Below are 22,491 nucleotides of genomic sequence, written 5' to 3' on the forward strand. Positions count from 1 at the left end.
AATGTTTTCATTTTTTTCAAATTCAAATCAAATTTGGACTATTCCCTAGTCGAAGTACACTAAAATTAGAAATTAGAATTTAAAAATTAGATTTTTCAATTTGAACCTTGATAAATTTGCCCCTATTGTTGTGCGGGTTGGCCCAAAAGCCTGCGGTGATCTGTGGGTTGACCACCGGTTAAGTGGGTTAGGGTTGAAATTTGGCCAACCATTGTGTGTTAGGACTGGGTGCGGATTAGACAGGGGTAGTATACTTCTCCACTGCTCCCAAATATTCCCTGTCTTGGAATTAGAAGCACACACAGAAGTAGTGTATAGGGCAAGAAGACTTGGGTACGGGTTGGGCATGGTTCCTACATTGGCATCATTTTGCAGGTTAGGGTTGGGTGAGAGTTAAGGTTTTGCAGATTAGGGTTGGATGCAGATTTAATTTTTCCTGACCCACACATTACTAACATATAAATCTTAAAATAAAATGCACAAAAGGCTACAGTAGTAGCATTTATTTGTATCTCTCTTGTTTCTCTCAGGGCAGAGTAACAGTGTGACATTTCTGATACCATCAGTTGTTTTAAAGTTGCTTGCCTCTTTTACCTTAAATGTCAAACTAGAGCACAGACATCACTGTTGAAGAGCATTTACTTTCATTCACAGTCATCTCATATCATCTTACCGTTCCTTCAGACTTTCATGTCAGCATCACCATAATGACATTTCATCATGAAACACCAGCAAGTTTGAGAAGTCTCCACCATTATAGCTCTAATAAATCATGCCCCAACAACATCCTTCAAAAATGGCAAAAACTTGTGTAGCTATCCAAGATTATTGTACATGATGCTAAAAATAATGTGATTTTAATTGCTTAATTTACTTTGTGGCAACACCATCTTTCCTTATACAGTGTACTCTGGATTCATTAGTTATATGCTAGGGGGAACCTAGAGCACCAAGCGCACGGAAAGAGAATGTTCCAGCATTTCTCATAAAAAAGCACAAGAGAGATAGAACTATACTGTGCATTACACTTTGCTGGACAAAGTAAGGGGTATTTACAATATTTATTTCAGTAAGGGATGAGCCAACATTTTTTACAACATTACAATATTTTAACAATTATTATTTAGTCGATTTCTTTTTATGATTAGTTAACGTTTAAACTAGCTTTAATAGTTGCTGGCTTTGTTTGGTAATATATAAAGGTCCCTTGGTATCTGTCCTCTTGGAGCCAATCTTACTGAATTATCTTTGTGCTATTTGCTAGGAAATCCTCAAGTGCTTTTAAAAGGAATTCAAGAGAACATCCAAAAGAGAAAAACAAAACACAAGCTGGGAATCTTTTGGAGCAGGACCTAGTCTTATCTAATCATAATACAGCACATATGTTTTTTTCCATTTATTTTTCCTGCAGTGGCAGCCTAAAGGTCTATTCCATTATATAGTTTTAGGTAACAGCCTGGCATTTGAGTAAAAAAATAAGTTAACCATCCAACCCTTGCTACTTTTTAATCCAACTCAAGAAATCCTTGCATATAATTTTCATTCAGGATTGTGGCATATTGTAATAACTTTTATTAATACAGTGAATATTATAATATATACTGTATATGTAGTACTGAGTGTCATGGGACAGAATAGAATGTGATGTTGCTAAGGGTGTGTGGTTCTGGCTTCCCTCTGTAGCAGTTTTCCCCGGATCATGTATAGAAATTTATTAAAGGTGAATTTTCGCCTGCAAAGCTTTCGCCACACTCTGCGCCACTTTGTCAAGACAAATTTGCTACTACTACGGTAATTCACTAAAATGCAAAGTTGCATCTGGGCAGCCGAAGTTTAGCTAGAGTTAATTCATCAGCACGAGCATTTCATAGCGAACTTTCGATAACGTTCGTTTCTGCCTAGCGACTACACTTGCGCTTAGGTCAATTTAAATAGGGCGGCTACATATAGGTCTTATATATATCTTTATTAGAGATGTTGGTGCAAATGTTTGAAGTGGCCGCTTATTATTACAAATGTCCAAGGAAGCAAAGTAAAGGCAAAAGAGACCCTCTAATGCCCTAGTCATAAGCCCACCCTAAAACAAATGTGGCATGCCCTTCAAAATATGTTGAAATAAAATTTTTAAATAGTTACAACTTTTGAAGGTAATTCCGCTTTAAAATATGACTTTTCGGCATACAGGATATGACATAAGATTGAGGAGTATGTAGCTTCATCTTATCAGTTCACCTCGTCTAAGCTGTTGAAGGAAACAGTCTCTTTCGCTAGAAAACTGTCCTCTTCACCTATTAGTAAATTGTCGATGTCCCTGCGGATGGTATTTCTGGCAAATTTTTGTCCTTTAGTAAATCTCCCCCATAGAATGGTTTCTTACAATCCTCTACCTCTTTAGAGTACAAATTTAAATTAGGCAAACAGTCAAATTCCTCCAAATGCAGCATTAATTTCATTGAGTGCTCTAACTGCAATTACCCAGCTGATGAAGCTTCATGATCAAGCTGTTCTTTGGTGTGGGCTTTTAAAGGAACATTAACATCAGAAAAAGAAAGTGTTTTAAAGTAGTAAAAATATAATGCAGTGTTGCCCTGCACTGGTGAAATTGGTGTGTTTGCTTCAGAAACACTTCTATTGTTTATATAAATAAGATGCGGGAGAAAGGAGAAAAGGCTCAGGTTACACAGCAGATAACAGATAAGCTCTGTAGAACATAATGTTATCTGTTATCCACTATTTAACCTGTGCCATATAGCCTTTTTTTCAATTTCCGCCATTGCTACACAACAGCTTGTTTATATGAACTATAGTAGTGTTTCTGAAGCAAACAGATCAGATTTACCAGTGCTGGGCAACACTACATGATATTTTTATTACTTTAAAACACTTTCATATTTTTGGTGTTACTGTTCATTTATTTTTTACATTTTTTTTCCTGTGGTTATGTAAACAGGCTTATGTAGTTATAGGCCAGCATATGACAATGAGGTGCTAACATTTTATCTACTAGATAGATTTTTTTCACTTTTTGTGACTAGTATTAATGGGGGAAATGTAAAAATATTAAAGAGAATAAATTTGTGATAAAAATGCACATGTTTCAATGTAATAGTCTTCATTAGGCTTTTATTGCATTGTGAATCTTAATTGCGCATTGCAAACCTTTAAAACCTGCTTGAAGGTGGCACAAACGGAACAACTTTTTATTAAGAAGTTTTATTACATTCACTGCACACTATCGCAAACTAGAAAATTCACAATCATTATCCCACTGTCCCGTGAGGGGCAAAGTGTTTGCAAAGGCAACATTTTCCACTTTGCAAACAAATTAAGAACAATTTTTGCTTTAGCGATCAATAGTACATTCCCCATAAGAGTCTAAAGGGGAAATGTAATAAAAGTCGGTAATACTAAAACTATTCGTAAATTAAAAGTAGATTAAAAAAAGTAATTTTTAAAAAATTTGGATTTTTTGGATAAGATGGAGTCTATGCTAGAAGGCCATTCTGTAATTCTGAGCTTTCTGCATAATGGGTTTCCAGATAATGGATCCCATAGTGGAAATTCCAAACCAAACAGAATTCCTTTTTCCTCTGCCAAAACGTAAATAATTTTTAGTCTTATAGGGTCACATTCATGTAAAATGTCAAAATGTCCTTGAAGTACTATGGTGCTTATTTAAAGGGGAACCTTCATGAATATTAATATTTAATATAAGCTTCAGCATACTGAAAAAAGAAACTTTGTAAATACAATCAATTAAATAGTCTGCACTGTTTCTGAAATAATAAAGTTTGTGTTCTCTATCCCTCTCTCGGCATCTGTTTATCTTCATTCTGTCTTTATGCTGTAGTTGGGTGTCAGATATTCATTGACAGTTAGATCCAATATATCTTATAGGGGAGGGGGGCTTCCTTTCCTAGCAGATGTATTAGAGCTCAATCAAATTGATTCCAGTACACACAAAATCTAACAATTAACTGCCTTTTGCACAAAATCTGCATGTAGAGAGACAGGATTTCTGGTGATTTTAATAGAGAGAGCTCTAATAAATCTTCTAGGCAAAAGGAGACCCCCTATATGATTATTTCAGAAACAGTACATAATTTTTAATTGATTGTATATAGAAAGTTTCTTATTTCAGTATGATGAAACTTATATTAAATTTTAATTTTTGCAATAGTTCCCCTTTAATAATACCAGTGCCATTTTCGTAGTTAGCCATATTAACCAGTACCAATCATAGCTAATCATTGATTTGTTGTAATGTGCTACCACCCAGGTGCAAACTTACTTTTAGTAAATGAGCTGTTCTGTACTAAGAGGTTTCTGGTTTAGCTTCTACTTGGCCTTTATTACCTAGAACATTATACTCCATTAATGTTTCTTTCTGCTTAAGTAAATATGTATATTCTATGCTAGTTATTCCCAGAGGTATAACATTCTATTCACACTAGTATATAAGGTTTAGCTAGTCTTTAGCTTTTCTTACTAAAATAATACCTCCCTGGCTTCTCTCATCAAGCTAATATGTTTTAAATTGGCTATTCTTTCTAGGATAATATGATTAAGCTTGGATACACTTACTATAATAATATGTGTTAGGTAGGCTGAGGCATTCCTTAATATGCTTAGCTCCTTAAAGTCATTCAATAAGCAGTGATTTTGAACAATACATTTTAATAATGGCAAACACTGTGGGGTTAGATTTGTACACAAATAGATACTTTTTATAATTTTGTTTTTTTTAAAAATGATAAAACTGAACTGATAAAAATAAATGCACTTACTTTTTTTGTACTCTTTTTTTCTTACAGATTTATGAAGAACAAGAGATGAATTTGGAGCAGGACAGGTCCTTTGTATGCAATGCGCCAGGTTGCTCGCAGGTAAGTAATGCGGAAGGACATTCACATTACCATAGTTTGTCTTGTTTTGTATTTGCTGGAGGTACTGGTTAAAAACACCAAATATTTAATTTGTAATTAATGATAGTTTCTAACATTGTGTAAAATGACAAACTAATGTATACATTTTATTTAACTTAAGTTCTAGAAATATGCTTATTCCTTTTTATCATTGCTGATAAGATTTTTTTGACAAATATATATGTGCTTGAATAGCCTTTGCTCAGAAATTTAATGGGACTAAATATATCTGAACTGTATTATTATCATATACTGTATATTCTTTATATAGTGCTGGCATCTTTTCCCATCTGTCTGGCTTTGTGCAAAATGTACATATCATTAAACCTCGATATTCGAAAAAGTTGAAGGATTTACCGCAAGGAAAAATCGTTTGATCGAACAATTAAATCCTTCGAAACGAACGATTCAAAGGATTTTAATCCATCGATCGAAGGATTTTCCTTCGATCAAAAAAAGCTTAGAATGCTTATGGGGACCTTCCCCATAGGCTAACATTGGTGCTCGGTAGGTTTTAGGTGGCGAAGTAGGTAGTCTAAGTTTTTTTTAAAGAGACAGTACTTCGACTATCGGATGGTCGAATAGTCAAACATTTTTTAGTTCGAATCGTTCGATTCAAAGTCGTAGTGGAAGGTCGAAGTAGCCAATTCGATGGTCGAAGTAGCCAAAAAAAACCTTTGAAATTCGAAGTTTTTTTTCCTTCTAATCCTTCAGTCGAGCTAAGTAAATGTCCCCCTTACAGTCTGCAATCACAAAATCAGTTTCAAGCCACGTTCCTAATGTCCATTAAAATGAGCATAATGCATTTTGGGATCTATTATCTGGAATGCTTGGGACCTGGGGTCTTCTGTATAAGGTGTTTTTTCTTAATTCGGATCTCCATACCCTAAGTCTATTATGTGTTGCTATTAATAGTGATTTAAGCTTTCTGGATAGCAGGCTTTCAGATAAGAGAACTCATACCTAAAACTGCAAAGAACAAGCATACATTTCTTTGCAAATCTGCGCTAGAATTTTGCCATGCGATCTGATTTGCCACAAAAAAAAGGTCTGTTTTCCCTGACCTTCCACATCAAACAGTGGGAGCAGAGCCTTCCCCAGCCCTACCCTGACCTAGCATAGGCGCTGTCAATGTTTGGAAGATGTTTGCAACATGGAAGCCTTCTCAGTTGTAGCATAATGGAAAGGAGCTTCTCTAACAATGTAGGCAATGTATATGCTGTTGCTGAGCTAAAATTGCATTACCTCCAATGCATTTCAGTGACACACTTCCAGCTGAGTAGATTGGAGCTCTTTTAGGTAGTGAAATAGTGGCATTTATTGGAGGTCAAATGTCCTGTACACACACAACAGTGTCACTTGGAAGTTTGAGTGTATGGTAGAAAAGTTATTATGTTTTTGGACTAACCCTGTAAAAAGAATTAGGATAACATTTGGAAGGTGCCTTCAGGTCACCATTTGAGCAGTAGATGTGCAGTAGTTTCCCCTTATAGTGAACTAAGAATTATTAATGTATACTTTTAGATAACCTGTGCTTCTTTTTTATGCTTCACATTACTAACCAAAGCATGTTTATTTATATTTGGGTTGCTGATGACTTTTTTTGGAATTAATTTGTAGTAATTTGGCAGTCAGAACCTGGCGAAATAGATTTTGCTGAAAAGGTTAATGAACTGAAATTTTCACACTTTGATAATTAAGCGGATTTATGATTGTACGTGTCAGCGAAAATTCACCCAGCGAAACGCAGTGAAAGTTCGCCAGCAACAAGGTAATTCGTTATCAAAGTGTATTGCTTGTCTTTTAGTAAATAAGCGCTATTGCTGCAAATTTTCTTTTTAGAAAAAATTCATAAAATTCGCTCTTTAGTAAATGTGCCCCTATATGTCAATAGTAATGAGTCCATAGCTGTATAATAGGGGGACACAAAAAAAGAAGAACAGGGTACTGTCAATTTATCTACTGTACATGAATAGGATTGCAGACAAACATTAAATCTATTTATGCAGAATTTAACCCTTGTTACATTAGAGAATTGTACAAGCTTTAGCAAGCAGGGCTTTTAAATATCCTGGGAGAGGAAATAAAACTTACAGGATAACAGACTACAGAATGCAGGACCATCTCTATGCCCATGATTATCAGCTAGTGTGCAAAAGCACATGGGCTATTTACATGTACTCACACAGTGGCTTTTGTTCCTAATTATTTATGCATTTACTAATGCATGTGCATACTGCAGATAGTTATGTTTTTTCATACACAATGTAGTATATTTCACAGAATTCCAATGTAATTTATTATATATTATATAATATTTGCAATTTACAAATGCAGATGCCAGTGCCGTTCCTGTGGACATTGCTGCCTGAGGCGGCTCCAGTAATTCAGCCCCCCAGCCCGATCACATTTCCGGGGGGAGGCAGCAACGCTAGTGCGGAGAGCGCAATTGCGCTCTCTTCCTAGTAAAGCCAAATTTCCGGTTTAAAAAGCGGAAATTTTTGCTGCCCCTGGAAACCTAGCTGGCGCTGCCGTCTGAGACGAGTGCCTCAGCGCACCTCATTGGCGGAGCACCCCTGGCAGATGCTATGATTGTGGTGCCAGAAACTGTCTAACCAGGTTAAACATTAGGTACAATCTGTTGAGGGTAATTTACTCGTCCTCAAGCCAAGTGTTAGTACCAGGGTACCCTTGCATCCAGAATTAAACCGGATGGTCCAAGGCCCACCGGGGCTTCCACCACAGGGGCCCCCCACCATGCTATTTGGGCCAGGAGGGAGGTCAGGGTGCAGAGCAGGGTCTCAGACATGAGCAGGTCTGGGTCGGTCTAGGTTTTTCCCTGGGTCCTGCCAGTCCAGTCTGACCCTGCTTTCATCTGTGAGCCCTATACTTTGAAACATACACGTTATGCAGAAAAGCACAACTAGAGTTGTATGCTAGCTGGGAGTAGAAGAGGAGCCTTTTAATGCACATAATTTAGTGCTCACCTTCATTAGTAAATTAAACTTATGATGTTATATGTGTTTGCACTGGGTCATTTTATAAAAGAAATTTATATCAGAAATAGTTAAGGGTTGTCTTTGGGGGCAGTTCATAAATATTCATTCACTACATATGCTACAATATACCAGGTGGGGCTTTGTTTAGACAATAACTAAGATGGATAAACACAACAAAGAATTTCTCATTGTACATTCTAATTTCAATGAATAATATTACTTTTTAGTGTTGGGCTGGGAAAGCCACATCCCAAACAAACATTCCGAAACAGTGTTCACCTATGCTCCAGTATAATTGCACATGGGACTGGAGGCCATAGCAATTTGCTGGTAGCCTTTATTGGTCTAGTCCAAATAAAATAATGAAGCATTCAATTCTGAGCACACTACATAACCTCAATATATGTAAATTACTGTATAAATAGATTTTTTTAGATATATTTTAGAAAGAAAAGAAGACCTTCAGAGCAGTTAATTTAAAAATGTTGTTTATGTAATTGGTACAGTGTGTAGAGTGATTTTGTTTGTCTTAGAAGAAGTTTTATTCACTTTTCAGTTTATAAAAAGTAAATTTTGCATTATGTATGTTACAATCTGTCTTTTAGTTGAAAACAGAAGCTCTGCTGCAAAGTGGTATGATGGTCACTGTAAATACTTATTTATTATAGCTCTACCCTCAAAAATCAAAATGATTTTGTATTCTATGTGGAAGAATTATTTTTTCTATCACTAAGTAAAGCATAGCGAGGATTAAATGGGAGTATATATATATACAGGTATATATATATATATATATATATATATATATATATATATATATATATATATATATATATATATATATATATATATATATATATATGAATCAGGAAATGGTACTAGCTGAAGTGGTGGTGTATGTGTGATACCTGTTTTGTTATGATTCTGACAAGTCACACAAGAATGAATGGCAGTTACCAGATCGGCATCCATTGCTGGCCACCAGGATAGTTCTTGTAGTGTTTGTTTTTATATGTACAATTCCTTGATGACTCTCATGTGCAAGTTGTATGAGCTTTTTTCGCAAGGTCTCTGGTAATAGTAAGTGGTGAGCTCCACGGACAACATAGCCATCTACTAAGGACAGTTTGTGTGTAATCCTGTAGTAAGGTTGAAGATCAGGACTGAGTTTCTTCTCAGCATTTGGCCATTTGCTTTGTAAGATCAGGGGCGCTCCACCAATGAGGCGAGTTGAGACACTCGCCTCAGGCGGCAGCGCCCCCCTGGTTGCCAGGGGCGGCAAAAATGCCGCTCCTGGTAACTAAGAGCCGAATTTCCGGTTTTCAAACCGGAAATTCGGCTCTTCTAGTGCAGAGAGCGCTATTGCGCTCTCTGCACTAAGCGTCGCGGACCGCCCCTGCCCTCTCCGGCGCTATAAAGGTTAGTGCTGTGGGGAGGGGTGGGGGCGGCGAAAGAAGGCCGCCTCAGGCGGCATTATAGCCAGAATCGCCCCTGTGTAAGATGACCCATAGTTTTACTTGAATTGGACATGTGAGGCAAGCTTGCTTAAAATCAGCAGCTGTAACTGTAGATGATAGTAAATCAGTCAGTGCTACAATTTATATGTCCTCGTCCAATGTATCAGAAGCTGCAGGTAAAGGTAAACGTGACAAACAATCAGCAGTGACATTTTTCAAACCTGGTTTGTATTGCATTTTGTAATTGAAATTCAGTAGCCTTGCTGACCATCTAGCTATATGCATTCCAGTTCCTTTGTTGTGAGCAGTGTAGTTAAAGGGCTATGATCAGTGCATAAGGTAAATTCTCTACCCCATAGGTGGGTTCTCCATTTTTCTGTTGCCCAAACACATTTTAACGCTTCTTTTTCAACTGTTGAATACTTACGCTCTGTCTCTGTACGTGTTCTGGATGCAAATGCAACAGTTTTCTCTGTATGATCAGCATGGATCTGTGTGAGAACTGCACCAACACCATAGTCTGAAGCATCTCTAGTAACCATAGTGGGTAGTGCAGTATCAAATAAAGCTAGCGCTGGACTGTTCACAATTAACTGTTTCACTATTTCGAAGCTATGTTAAGCAGTCTCTGACCAAACCATGTAGTAGTGATCTAAGTGGCTCCACAACTGAAGCATATTTGGGAATAAACTTAGAATACCATGAAGTAAGATCTAAGAAAGCTCATTAGGTCTGTAAATCAGATGGAGTAGGTGCTTGTGTAACAGCTTTGACATGGTCAGGGTCAGGCAGTAGTCCATCTTGTGAAATTATATGACCCAGAAATGACAGCTGAGTTTGTCTGAAGTGGCATTTGGAACGGTTCAGTTTCAGTCCTGCAGAATCAATGCATTTCAGAAGATTTTTTAGGTACTTGTCAACTTGTCATGAAGACCCATAGTTTGAGCGTAGAAAATTATATCATCCAAGTAGCATTGTACACCAGGTATGCCACAGAGTATAGAAGGCATCAGTCTTTGAAAACAACTCGCTGCTGAATCAAATACCTCAAGTTTTCTTCAACAATTGGTGAAACCCATTCAGAGGATTCAAATTTTTCAATCACATCTTGCTCTACCAGTACCCTTATTCACAATGTAAAAGTCACATTTTCCAGTATTTGATTCAAATTGTACAGTCACTGGCAAACAACCAAGCACAGGGATTGGATCCTTTAAGTAACTGACCAGTCTCAGGGCAGGTGCAACTAGTGGATCTTTTGCAAAGTATTTCAAGAAAATATCCTTTGGTAGTATAGAAACAGCTGAACCGGTATCAAGCATCAGGTTAATGGAGTGTCCCTTGTCAGTAGAAGCAGTATTGACATTGACAGTGCAATAAACATGTCTGGAATAAATGTGTCAGCTTTATCCACACTTAATACTGTAACATTTGTAGTGACTTCATGAACATCTTTGGCAGAACTACGGCAGATCTTAGTAAAATGCCCTACTTTTTTTGCATTTGCGGCACTGTACAGCTTTTGCAGGACATGTAACAGGATTTTCAGTGTGTTGTGTTGAACCAGAGCGAAAGCAGTGTTTTTTATTTGTATTTGCTGCATGGTTTTGCAGTGAATCCCTTTCCATAGCACTGTATTTTGCCTGTGACTGTGCATTATTAGGCCATAGTGTTGAATTCACAGTCTGTACATTCCCAGCAGTTCCCTGACTAAGAATTTTATCCTCTGCCACTGCTGTTTCAATTTGGCTAGCAACTGTAATAGCTTTTGCAAGGGTTAAACCACATTTACTCTTGGCATGAGAAAGTTCTTTATAGCAGTAAGAGCAGTTTTATAAGTATCATCAGGTAATGGTAATGCATAGAATATACGCTGTCCCTCTGCTCCCAGGCAGTGAATAAGTAAAGCACGCTTTCTAGCAGCAGAAATCTCTCCTTGGTCAGCAGCAATAATGTCATTTTCAAACATACGGATCCAAGCAGTAAAAGGTATGGTAGGCTCACCAGGGTTTGGGAGAAAAACTGCAGGTTGCTGCAGAGGTAGAAGAGACATCTCGTCGGCAATTTGTTATGTTTTGGTAGCCGAGGATGAGTAGAGTATAACAGTGATTTATTAGCAGGTTCATGCAGCCATTATACATCAACAGTAGCTTCACACTAACACCCCAAGCTGTATGGGAAGTAATGTGTATACACAGCACAACTCATGTGCACAGTGACACCTACAGGCCATTTGTATAAAAAAACACAAAACATTTCTTCTTGATTGCTCCTTTTTTTATAATTATTATACAGTATATAGGCATTGATGCAGATCGAAGATGTTGTGTGTACCTATCGGTGTATGTTCTTTTCCTTTCTTGTATATGCAAAATATTCCTTTTTTTAATATTTAAATGTTGTTAGTAGCCTTAAAATATGGTGGTTCAGATTATGGAAAGAACCATTGTCTAGAAAACCCCCAGGTCCCAAGCATTACAGATAATATATCCCATACCTGTATGTCATTTCGACTCCTATTTTTTGTTCTAGCCAGGTATCATGGTGGCATGTATTCATTAATTTTTCTTTTTTTTTTCTTTGCTTTGCAGCATTTTCAATCAGAAGACCACCTTATGATTCACAGGCACAAGCATGAAATGACCTTGAAGTTTGCTTCCATAAAAAATGACAATATGTTATCAGGTAGGAAATAAAATATGATATGTTAATGATATGTTAAGCAGTTTCCAGCCTAAACAGTAAGGAAGGAAGTAAATTTCCCAAGCGTCCTCCAGTTTCCCCCAAAGAATAAAACATATTTGAAATGACAGGCTATGTGTGCTATTTTTTCGTGTTTATTAAAATTCATTAACATTTGTTAATTAAAGTTTAGTAAATTCATCTAATTTAAATCACCTGCTTTACATTTAAAAAAGATTTTAATGGACCATATGTTGTTTATTGTAAAACTTATGAGATATCCTGTCTTTTAACTGTAAGGGTACTCCTTATGTTTCACATGAAGATCTATTAGTAAGTTAGCCGACAGAAAGTGCTTTCAATGGGCAAATTTTGTATTTAAGTGACGATACCTAATTGGACATCACTATTTGATGACCAGGTCAACCATTTTCTTTATTATGTCACCACTAAATGGCTTTTTACTGTTACATACGTTAGCAACAAGGATCCCAACTATAGGTGAATGTCAAGTTTTACATACATACACAGTATGTTTAATAATATATTTTCACAGCTGTGCCAGCTTGGCAGTGATGTCACTGAGCCAGCGTGAATCCATGCTGTCTGCTTTGCCATGCTGAGTACTGACACACACTCGCTAGATGCCAGGGAACTCCCAGAGAATACCAGACAATCACGTCAGCATGCCTGGTTGGTGTGAAATTCAAGCCTTCAAAACCCACTGACACTGATGTCTATTAAAACTGAGGTTAAAAATGTATAGATAAGAAGTTCCAAAAACTCATTTGGTTCAGACTTTGTACCTCTATGTATGATGCCCTTCAGGAGAATGTCCACTCTTATCCCAATCCTATAGACACGATCATGCAGAGTAATGAATTAAATGACCATGACCAATCATGTGATCGGGATTAGTTACGAGCACTAGTGATGTACGTGCCGGCCAGAAGCCTGTGGGACCCATGGGTCGGGCAGGCTTGGGCCAGCACTCGCACAAATTATTTGGGTCACAGGCCGAGCTCTTCCTGCTGCCTTGGGTGTAGGTCCTTAAAGGAGAACTAAACCCCCCAATAAGAAAAGCCCCTACCTAGAAAGTCCCCCCACCGTGCTTCCCCCACGCATAGTTCATTTCCCATGAAAGTGTCGCGAATACATTGTTCACATATCGGTGCAGAGTAAGCGCAATGGAGCTCTTTGGAGCAATCAGATCTTCTGTCTTCTTTGGTCCTCTTCCTTCCCTGTACGGCAATTCACAGCAGTTTTGGTGCATGCGCAGTTTCCTTTTTTTTTTCCCTAAATCTCTTAATTTTTTCAAGATTTTGCCCAAAAAACCCCAAAAAGTCAGATTTTCAGGCTAAACCCAGCGCAGACCACAATAACTTCAAATTGAGATAGGTGCCTCTCCCATTGACTTATACAGGACCTCAACAGGTCTAAGAGATTCTGCCTTTTTGCAGCATCCAGTATAATAAATCACAAAAAATGTCAGTTTTTGGTCCAAGATAAATTTGAGGTTTAGTAAATAACCCCTGTACATTTGTGGCTTCCTTTCACCTAATTCACAAGGCTGCTGAGCAGGGGAAACATACATTGGATACATTTTTGTAAATTCTTATCTATTAACCTAAAATATGTTTGGGTATTACCCAGCAATGACAGTTGCATTTTAATAGAACAAAGCAGTCAACAGTGCATATACTGACGATGGGTTAAAGAATGATCTGCATTAGTTTTTAACTAGAAAACAATAACCAACATGCAGTTTGGATAAAAGAAAAGGATTTCCGTTCAGAATGAATTACACACTGAAGTAAAACCATCACATGATTATTCGAGGCAATAATTGTGCAATGTCATTATAGTCTTTGGTTCAAATGATAACTACTATAATACAGTCTTCCTGCATTGAACATTTTACCAAGAAATCTGGTCACTTGTGCTGTAGCTCCTTGTATTTCAATAATAAAACAATGAATGCTAAGTCTAGCACAGATCTGTAGGTGCAAATAAAGAGAAAGAATAATTTTAAATCTTGCACCTACTTCGAGGAGGTGCAAATTGTATTGCATTTCCCTAGGTTTGAATAAAATAATTCTCTTGCATGATTCATTCTATGCGTACACTTCTTGGGAGACTGACTTGCCCATTGACTTAATATATGATTGGGTAATTAGCCCCAGCTGCACTGCCTGCGGAGAAATTGAGGGGACCGCAACTGCACAAGTGGACATACATGTGCCCTATTATCTTGTAGAGTTCACTAGATAACCTAATGTCCCTTTCACAAATTCTAGAGTTCAATGCTTTCCTTGTCTTATTATCTTTTAATCATTATTTCACTGATGTCGGTTTCTAATGTTTATAAACTTAAACTGGAATTTTTTCTTCAAACACTTCTGTAGTGTTTAGTGAAGCATGCTGGGCATATAATTGTGCTTTTATGCCCTGGACCAAGCAAGTGCACAACATAATTATATATATATATATATATATATATATATATATATATATATATATATATATATATATATATATATACTTTTAGAATAGATCAGCAGCCCCTTCTGTGTACAAAAACATATTTATATAGACAACATAACACAACATAACAGTATATGTGTTCAAATATTTTGGTCCCCCAAGGAACATTTCTCAAGGGTATGTAAATGTATATTTCATATCCCACTTACAAACCAGTGTTCCAGTTTGTAAATGTAGCATTGGGTTTCTGTTTAGTGAATGCAAAATTAGGTAAGGGGTTTCATATGAACAGCACATTTCGAGAAGAGAGCACAAAGTGCACAAGTGACCAAAATAGCAGTTAGTACAGGTAAGGGATCCCTTATCCCGAAACTTGTTATCCAGAAAGCTACAAATAATGGAAAAGGCCATCTCTTATAAAGACCATTTTAAGAAAATAATTCTAATTTTTTTTTTTTTTTTAAATGACTTTCCTTATAACAATTATACAGTACCTTGTACTTGATGCCAACTAAGCTGAATGAATCCATATTGGTAATAAAACAATCCTATTGGGCTTATAACATTTTACAATACTGTTTTTCCTAAGTAACATTAGCAGCCTAATATTTCTGCTCATGTCCAATCATGGGCATTCACTCTCCAGTGCAAACTGAAATCCTGCAAAATGATGATATATTCCTAACAACTTCTAGGACAGTGGATGGCAATATGAACAATTTTCATTTACAGATTTTTCTACCCCTTACAATATATTTTACAGATAAGATGATTTTCATTAACACTGTTTATATTATATACACCAGTGACTTTATGCTATAATTAAATGCTCCCGGTAATGTTTAAATGCTTGAAGGGCTAGTATCTCAAGGGAATGCTCAACCACTGGATGAGACACAGGTATCCAGGAATCATTAGTGTGGTTAAATGGGAGTATCTAGCTACTGGCTGTAAATTATATTGCCCTGTTTGTTGAGTTGCACTTCTTCCTGCTTTGACAACACTGGGATGACACCTCCAACCCTTCTGCCTATAATAGGTATAAGGGGTTATTTGCTTGTCACAGCTACGCTATGGAGAATGGTGTGAATGCTTGCCAGGTGGGAAGGGGCTTGTATGCCCTGGGATAGTAGAGTACAGTTTAGCACCTCCCTGGGTAGTGGTCACAGGAGGTAGTGGTGCAGAATATGGCTCATCGGCTCTCACTTGCCCATCAGAATGCGGTTGCATCTGGTGGCCTGCATGGTCGATGGCCCACTCACTTCTGTGGTCGGCAAGCATTCTCATGGTTGTTTTGAAAATAACGCTGTGGGCTTTCAAATCCATCCTGGACTGGTTATGTTATGGGGATGACTGCAGACCTTAATGTTGCCCTGGTCAAATATAGAAATGAGAGACAAGGGCAGATATTTTCAGATTAAGCTACAGTCTTGTGTGCAATGATGTATTATGGGGTTTATTTATCAAAGGTCAAGATTTAGAGGTTTCTGAGGTTTTTTTATACCTCGAATGAACTCACAACTCGAATGTTTTACACTGTAAGAAAAAACTCTAATGGAAAAAATCGAATCAGCGAATTAATCAAGTTTTCCGCGGGAAAAAACATGAATTAATTCAGTATTTGAGCAGTACAATTTTCTTCCCATTTATGCACTTGCATATAAGCCTTTGCCTATATTTGCCAAAGGTTCATCTTCTATTTTAAATAACTTCTTTTATTTTAGATAGGTATCCTTCTTGTTCTAAGATTATAACAAACATATTACTTATTAAGAGGTAAGAACTGCTGACTATATGACAGAATGTGCGAGTATTCAAGGCCATGCTGGACTAATATTACAGTAAAATTACAGTCTTATTACAGTAATATGTAAAAGTCAAAGAAATTTGAAAGTCAACTTTTCTCTTCACAGACCAAACACCAACGCCAACTCGTTTCTTAAAAAACTGTGAGGAAGTGGGCCTTTTCAATGACATTGACTGTTCTTTAGAGCATGAATTTAGAAATGCTCAAGAGGATGAGAACAGCAAAAGGGTAAGTAAAATGCCATTAATAAAATCATGAATAATATTGGCCTTTGTTTTCTTCTTTTACATAGTCATTGTGTTGCACCCTGTACTGTTTTTTGTAGTCGAGTTTAAAACAAGTTTTGTTGAGTTTGAATCTTTGTTCTCTACTTGCCTTTCCATGCATCTTTCCAAAGAGATACTATGGTAGATTACCAAGTACAGTCCCATCCAACAGTGACAGACCTATTTGATGACAGACCTATAAGTGCTGCATAGTAAACAGACTCCCAATTGCACCTCCACTAAGATATATTGACCTGAACCACACTTATTCATAAAATTCAGGTTAGCTAAACTGCTTCTAAGTACCCATTGATGTTTAACAAAAAAGCACCCCCAAATTATTATTTTTATTTAAACTCTCTGTGTTCAGTTATAATTGTATTAACTACACTTAACACTTTTAAAGGTCTTGAGAAGGCCTAGAGGTGGCAGCAGTGACTGAAACATATGTTTTATCTCTAAATATCAAAGAGTAATACATTGCTATCTCCCTTGAAAAATTATATATAACTCCAGATTTATGAAATTTTGGGTTTTCATTGAGATTAATGTTAAGTAACGTGCACAGTAGATTATATTGTAACTGAGGAAGAGTGAGCATGTTGAGTCTTGTGAAGGGATCAGAGACTTTTAAGGCGGTAAATGTTGAGCTAAGATGCTAACTCTCTAAACGAGTGCTGTCCATATTTCTCAGTGTTTTCAGGGGGTATAAAAATCCCCTGTCAAATTGGACAGAAGTTTTTTTTTTTTTTTTTTAAATCTCAAAATCTCAATCTCAATAGATGTATTTAATTTTAAAAGAAGCATTGACACTTTGAAATATTAATAGAAGCACATTTTCTCACCTGTTTTGCAATCTTTACCAATTTGTTGAAACCAAACGGTTTATAATCACAACTAGTGAATGGACAGTGGCTAATTGCTGCTAGAAATAACAAACATCTCGTTTGGGGAAACAAATTTCTTTCCTATAATGTGCTCATTTTGTTACAGGTGGTTAAAACATTGCTCCCACAGGAATGCTGCAAAGAAACACGAACACATGCATTGGCTTTCACTTTTCCACACCTTTACATTCTTTAGAGAATCCTGAAAGTGGAACAGGTTACATGGCCGGTAATGAAAGCCATATTTGTTTAGCGAGCTTGTGCAGACGTAGTTTATCATCAGTTGCTGCTATTTCTCCACAGACCTTTTCTGTCATGAGCTAATTGCAATCACATACATTATATTATGTTTCCAGAAAAGCTGAATCTAGAAGTTTCTTAATTTAGATTTTAATTTTTTTTTATAATTTTATAAATCTTCTTCTTCTGATCTCATTTATGTGAAGCAAGAGTTTTAAAAGGACATTCATGTTTAATAGCAATTTGCTCTTATGCTGTACCGTTTACAGATGTACTGAGAGAGCTTGGTGACAGAGCTGATGACTGTGTATCTCAAAAATGTTAATGAAAGGTACCGTAAAAGTTATTTTTAGGCACCCTTGCAGAAGTGAGGAGAAACAAACCTCCAAGTAACCTCCATGGGTACCATTAATGCAGAGGTTTTCATGCTTTTTGGGTTAAACATGTCATTGTAGTACAAAATGAATGAATTCCCCCCTTTGCTTTTATTTGGATATATAAAAACATCTTTGTAAAGGTCAATTTTAAAGGGGTGGTTCGCCTTTGCCTTTTTCTTTTGACTCTTTCCAGCTTTCAAATCTAAAGAACAAATGCGCTGTAAATCTACAAATGTATTGTGATTGCTACTTTTATTAGTGATTTTTCTGTTTGAGCCCTCTCCTATTCATATTCCAGTCACTTATTCAAATGGATGCATGGTTGCTAGGGAACTTTGAACCCTAGCAACCAGATTACCGAAATTGCAAATTTGAGAGCTGCTGAATACAAAGCTAAATTACAGAAAATACAGAAATAATAATAATGAAGGCCAATAGCAGATTTTCTCAGAATATCTGTGAGGGTTACTCACCCTGGTGGTCTTCCTCTGATGCGCCGGTTTCCTAGTGTGCGCGCTGCGCACCTCTGCTATATTTATAGGCACATTGGCACTGGCGTAATGACGTCAGTGCGCAATGGCGCCAAATTCAAAATATTTAAAGGGGACTTGGTATCTTTTTCATTGCCCGTTATAGGTTCATTCCTTGTGAGTTCCTGGTGCCTTTCTGAGTTATCCTTGTCTGAAATCTAATTCCTGTTGACCCGGCCTGATTCGACTATGCCAACTGTTACTCCTTGTACTGTGACCTTATGCCCAAAAGACTTTGCCTTACTGTTGTGCCCCTTATCTCGTCCAGAACCCATCGCTTGGTAGCTCTCTTAATAAGACCTGGCGGCATCTGATTAGCCAAGGGCTCCTCCTTAGGTGAAAGGTGGCTGTTAAAGGCAGAAGCAAGAGCCGAGAACAGGGTGCTTAGCATTGGTTCTGGATTTAGGGTGCCGATTTAGGGTGCCGACCGTGACAATATCACTCTCTAAATCATCTTAAAAGCTAACTCAAATGTAAACAATCCCTTTAAGTGGTATTCAGGACAGTGTCTTTCTGAAGTCCAGGTCACACTCCATGCATCACCCTGTGGAAGTAGAGTAGACCTTTACATTCTTGGTAGACCTGACTTTGGTTGTTTTTCCCTTTCCACTAATATCAGCCCCCATCCACCGCACAGTGACCCTTTTTCTATTGTGTATGTCACATGGTTTTTGCTCTTCACACTTCAGAACTTCCTTCCTCTCTATCATTCCTCATTGATTCACTGTAGATTCCCTACAATTCTTGGAATCCATGTTCTGTATTTATTGTTAGGGGGATATAATTCTGTATCATAGTATAATTTTTAAGAAGCCTTGAAATATTGCATTTCTTACCTAACCATGTTGAAAAAACCCACTCCAACATGAATTTAATTAATTTCCCAATCTGCACATTACGATGCTGAACGATATGGTCCCAAATGTATTACTACTACTAATTATGTTAGAGATCTTCCTGAGGAAAAATATGCTCAACACAACTAGGAAATAAATCAAGACCCTGGAATAGTTGCTGAATTTCCTTCTCTTTTCAGATTAGGACATTTTCATTGTCGGTTTGTGCGTGCCAGATTAACACTGGAAATGGCTTGTGGAACGCCAGAATTTTTCATGATCGTCAGAATACTAAAGTACTGATTGAAATGCAGTTCTTATTTCAAGCCCAGCATTGTTAGGTTATCTATTAGCACCAAAATGAAATCCAACTAAACAGCTATACAAACATTATAAATAAGAAATTAGAAATATTTTTTTTAAATAGCCAAAGTTTATTAAAGTGCAAAGTCATTTTGCTTTTATGTTTAATTACATTAACACTGATAGCTACATGTCCATATCTGCTAAACTTAGACCAATTCAGTTTCCAGAGGGGCACAGATATACCAAAAGGCATCTCTCAAGGAATATAAACAGTATGTCTAAAGGTCTTTGTGGCCTTTGAAACAGAGTGGTTCCATTCCTAAATACCCAAATGCATTAATGCTTAAGTTATTTTTAGGAAGCATTCCATATTCCACATTCCATTCCATATTTGTGTTTTCTTGGAAATGTATGGATAGGTAGCCTCCACTCTCTTCACTTTTGCCTCTAAGCCTTACTGTCGTTAATACACCTTATGTATAATAAATTAGTCATTAGCAGTAATGACATCTGTCTGCATCAATGCTCGCAACAATCTTGCTCCTAAAAAATCATGTGCACACAACTGCTGGAACTGATGACATCCCAACCATGTGACTTGTGCCTGCACTGTAGGAGAGAAATGCTTTCTGGCAGGCTGCTGTTTTTCATTCTCAATGTGACTGAATATGTCTCAGTGGGACATGGGTTTTTACTATTGAGTGTTGTTCTTAGATCTACCAGGCAGCTGTTATCTTGTGTTAGGGAGCTGTTATCTGGTTACCTTCCCATTGTTCTTTTGTTTGGCTTTCTGGGAGGGGGTGATATCACTCCAACTTGCAGTACAGCAGTAAAGAGTGATTGAAGTTTATCAGAGCACAAGTCACATGACTTGGGGCAGCTGGGAAATTGACAGTATGTCTAGCCCCATGTCAGATTTCAAAATTGAATATAAAAAAATCTGTTTGCTCTTTTGAGAAATGGATTTCAGTGCAGAATTCTGCTGGAGCAGCACTATTAACTGATTAATTTTGAAAAAATCTTTTTTTCCCATGACAGTATCCCTTTAAGTCATTTGGCTTTAAAATTCTGGACAATTTTTTGTTTACAGTTATTGCAGTTTTTTTATTACTCTAATTTGAATATGCAAATTGTAGAGAGGTGCAAACTGCAGTCTCAACTTTCAGGGGCCACATATATATAGCATTGCCCTGCTACTGTTGTGAACGTATGCTTTATTACAAATTAGATTCAAATCCGGCTCTTTTTGTAGAGCACAGCCAGAGCCCAGATGCAAGTGCATTCAAACTGAGCACTAAGGGGTGTGCTTTTGTACCCCTTTGTACTCTTGCACTTTAATTAATCCAGGTCTCCCTGTGTCTTTTACAAACCTGCTATACTCCACCCACTTTTTAATGAACCAGAAAAGACTTTACCTGGACAGAACCTGTATAATGGTAATAATCAAAACAGAGTGAACCCTTCCTTGTGTGTTTTTGTAGATATAATCATTTGTATATCTTTAAGACCTAAATACTGGCAAGTCAACCAGCTCACACCACATATTCTAAGATAAGAAAGAGGCATTGGCAGTTCATGTTGGTGTGTGGACACTACACTGAATGACTCATGTATACAGCCTCATTTACGAAGCACTATGTAATTTGCTGGTGCTGTATAAATAACTGATGATGATGATTGCTTGTCAATTGAGCATTTGTGGCTACAAGTGCTGTTGTGCATTGTTTCAGTGCACACTCGGTTTTCCATCTAGTTCAGCGATTTGCACTTGCAGTTGTAAATGAGGTTTTGCTATGAGCTAAGAGGGGCATTGAACAAAGGTTGGGTTCCAAGGAAGAGTTTAACCATAACAACCTCTACTCTATACGATATACTTATTCAGAGATGACAATAATCATGTCCGCTAAGTATATCTTCTTATATGAGAGTCATTCTTGATGTCTGCTAGAATTCTATAAATCAAAGGAAAGTTATAACTCGGGTGCCCTGTGGAATCTAGACCCCAAATGAGTGCCAAAGATACCTAGTAGTCAGAAGTTGAATTTTACTTTGTCTCATAAGATATTCTGAGAATAGTATTTAATACACATACACTCCACTGTATTGTTACATATCAGCACATGCTGGAATGCCTGTAATAAAAGCTTAAATAAAAATTAGTATTCTTAATGAATCAGATGAAAGTATGTGGGGTGATTTTGATATATATTGCAATATATGGACAAACAATCCCTGTTTTGTTTATAGGGGAGGGCATTTTTTGGCAGCTTAATGCGTAAATTGTCTTAATGTCCTTAATATATTGATAATGGGTTGAGTAAAGAGGATCTCTTGTCTTTATATGAATTTTGTGGTCACACTTATTGTATCCCCCCCCCCACCACACACACACACACACACTTAAAATTTTTGCTGGAAAGCACTTCCCATTTGACTATGGAATGCTTTTTGTTGGGTAATTTTTGCATTTTTTCATCTGATGCAATCAGTACATATTACTACCAATTAATCTCAGGTGGGACCTTACTGATGCAAACAGTCAGGCTGGTAGTTAACATGAAACATCATTATAGTTCTAGTTTAGAGGGTCATGGGTCATGTATAACCTATACATTTTAAAAACATTCTGTTCAGGGAATGTTAGTTAGCTGCCAGGCCATTATAGAACAGCAATGGTGAGTTCAGCCTTTTGGAC

General features: G+C 37.1%; 1 protein-coding gene across 3 annotated transcripts in view; it reads left to right on the forward strand.

The window, feature by feature from the left end:
- creb5.L (cAMP responsive element binding protein 5 L homeolog) overlaps positions 1-22,491 on the forward strand; it is a 275,913-nt gene that overhangs the window by 60,270 nt on the left and 193,152 nt on the right. For all 3 annotated transcript variants that reach the window (XM_018267420.2, XM_041565988.1, XM_018267422.2), the window contains exons 2-4: positions 4,815-4,886; positions 11,973-12,066; positions 16,461-16,582. In XM_018267420.2, coding sequence (XP_018122909.1) covers positions 4,833-4,886; positions 11,973-12,066; positions 16,461-16,582 — 270 coding nt within the window. In that variant the 5' untranslated portion in view covers positions 4,815-4,832. The remainder of the gene's footprint in view (positions 1-4,814; positions 4,887-11,972; positions 12,067-16,460; positions 16,583-22,491) is intronic.

This window comes from Xenopus laevis, chromosome 6L (genome assembly GCF_017654675.1).
Source record: "Xenopus laevis strain J_2021 chromosome 6L, Xenopus_laevis_v10.1, whole genome shotgun sequence".
In the NCBI taxonomy this organism is placed as follows: domain Eukaryota; kingdom Metazoa; phylum Chordata; class Amphibia; order Anura; family Pipidae; genus Xenopus; species Xenopus laevis.